At 35.6% G+C, this 2,500-nt stretch overlaps 1 protein-coding gene across 1 annotated transcript in view; it reads right to left on the bottom strand.

Annotated features, from left to right (window-relative positions):
* Positions 1-1,781: 1,781 nt before the first annotated feature.
* The window catches only part of LOC310942528 (circularly permutated Ras protein 1), a gene marked incomplete at both ends in the record, with an annotated part of 7,081 nt that continues 6,362 nt past the window's right edge, over positions 1,782-2,500 (bottom strand). Inside the window, 2 exons of the mRNA XM_083907928.1 lie at positions 1,782-1,883; positions 2,059-2,152. Coding sequence (XP_083764054.1) covers positions 1,782-1,883; positions 2,059-2,152 — 196 coding nt within the window. The remainder of the gene's footprint in view (positions 1,884-2,058; positions 2,153-2,500) is intronic.

The following is a 2,500-nucleotide window of genomic DNA, read 5'->3' on the forward strand; positions in this document are numbered from 1 at the left end:
CACGTTGAAACAAAACAAACACAAAAATCTATTTGTTTGTTTGTTATAAAAGCATTGATTTCATTGATTATTAATTATAATGAGTTAAAGCTGATACCTGAGCGCAGGTGAGACGGTCGACCAGGTGAGTCCACAACTGATCAATACTGTGTGTGTGTGTGTGTGTGTGTGTGAGAGTTTCATTTACTGGAGACGAACAGTCTACAGACCACGCCCACTTTTCTGTCTGTCAGTCAGGTCAGTGCAGCAGGACTGGTTACAGCACACACACACACACACACACACACACACAGTAGGTCAAAGGTCGACTCTCTGAAGTCGATATTTAAAATAAAAATTCCTATAAATCTTTTATTTTCTTACCTCTGACCCCTGTATGAAACATTAAATAATATTAAAAATGTAAACATAGATAGCTAATAGCTAATGCTACAGTATATATATAGCTATAGCTAATTTTTCAAAATATATTAAAAAAAAAACTATGAAAAATGTCTGTTTTTATGGACATTTTTTAAATAAATATTTTTACCAAAATGCAGAAAATTATGTCGCTTCATTAGCATTTTAATATTTTCACGGTTTTGATCGTAAAATAGTCGCCGTGGAATTTATAACCACACATTCTAACAACAACATGCTAACTAGAGCTAGACATTTAGCATTTTGTGCCATATTACTGTTAGCATTATATATTAGCATAGTCGGGCTAAGATTCAGCAGGTGTTTAAATGGATATGCTAACACTGAGATTTAGCCGATTGTGCCTTATTACTGTTAGCATCTTCAGGCTAACACAGGCATTTAGAGGTATTTCAGCGAGCTAACACTAACATGCTAACAGTGAAAATAAAACAATCCACAAGTTTGAAGACGACGTGGTTCGAGTGTGAGATGAAAAACACGATTAGCTTTTATTTTATCATCGCCGTCATCTATGAAATGTTTGTTCTGTTTTTATTCATCCTTTCATCTCGCCCTCTCTCACCCTCTCTCACCCTCTCTCTCTCATTCCTTTCGTTAATGATGCGTTAGCGCTGCAGCGAGATAAGACGCCTGAGACGACTTCTCATGTCCTCATGTCCCCGAACAGGACATATGTGAACATTTTGTTATGAAACGTGTTCTTTAATCGTGCTGCTAATGGAGTGAGCTAATGTTTTAGCATATGTGTTAGCCTAGTCAGGTAACACGTACATTTAGCTAGTGTTTTTGTGTGTTAAAACAAACAGTGACTATGCTAACACTGGGATTTATATTACTGTTAGCATGAAATGGGTACGCAAAGTCAGGCTAACGCAGACATTTAGCAGGTAGTCCTATACACTTACATATACCATATTACTGTTAGCCTGACTATGCTCACACTAGCTTGCTAACAGTGACTATGTTGATACTTACATTTAGCACCATATTACTGTTAGCATGATATGTGTTAGCATAGGCAGGCTAACAATGACTATGCTAACTGACATTTAATAGAAGTATTGAGTAAATAGTCGCAGTTTTGGGTTAAAATTCATTTGTTACGACATTAAAAAGGAGGAAGAAAGATGGAAAGATATGAGATGATTTTATTCAGCATGAAAAAAACAAATAATAAAAACTGTTCATTCTTTAATTTTCAGTGATAAAACTTCAGATAAATATAAATATGTTCACAGCTTCTGTTCGTCATCTCTAAAGGTTTTTAACCTTTGAACTAAATCACGTTGATCTTCATAATAACTGACACTGATCACATGACCTGGTGTAACCATGACTCAGCGTCTTCTCTTTGCTCACAGGCTTCTTTCTCTCAGACCTTTGTTGTTGTTGTTGTTGTTGACGCTGCTCGCTCTCTTCATGTGGTAAACAACCTCAGCTGCTTCATCAGAGAGACTCTGCACAACAATCAGTATTATCATTATTATTATTACAGCAATTATTATGATCATCAACTTTATTTATAACTTATATTTATAAGGTACACAACAGAGTGATGTACAGAATCATGATTAAAAGACGAAACTAAAATAAAATGAAATCACACATTAACATAAATAAACGTTTGTTTACCTGTGACTCTGAGGTGATGTCGTAACAGATTGTCGTCATTGTTTCCATCCAGTTTCCATAGATTCTCTCCTGCTCCTGCACTACTCTGTTCTGACTGTAGAGGAGAATCAGGAAGTGTGTTACCATCAAAATATCCCCCTGGTGGGCTCTAAAGGTACTGCAGATAACCATGAAATATAGTCACGTAAAACAATATTATTCATGTTGTGTTAATAAGTTATTCTGATCATGTCACACTTGTTTAGGCCTGTAGTTATTTTCAGTCGTCACTGTTTGACATTTGAAAAGTGCAAAGTCATGTTTTTACTGTATTTGTTTTTGTTGACCTTTCTTTTGTCTGCGTCAGAACACGATGACAGTAAATGAGGGTCAGTGATTCTCATGATTCAGTTTTACCCTTTAAAGTAATACTTGAGTAAAAGTACAAGTATCTCAACTAGAA

The sequence above is a fragment of the Microchirus variegatus genome (genome assembly GCF_963457635.1).
Source record: "Microchirus variegatus genome assembly, chromosome: 2".
Classification (NCBI taxonomy): Eukaryota; Metazoa; Chordata; class Actinopteri; order Pleuronectiformes; family Soleidae; genus Microchirus; species Microchirus variegatus.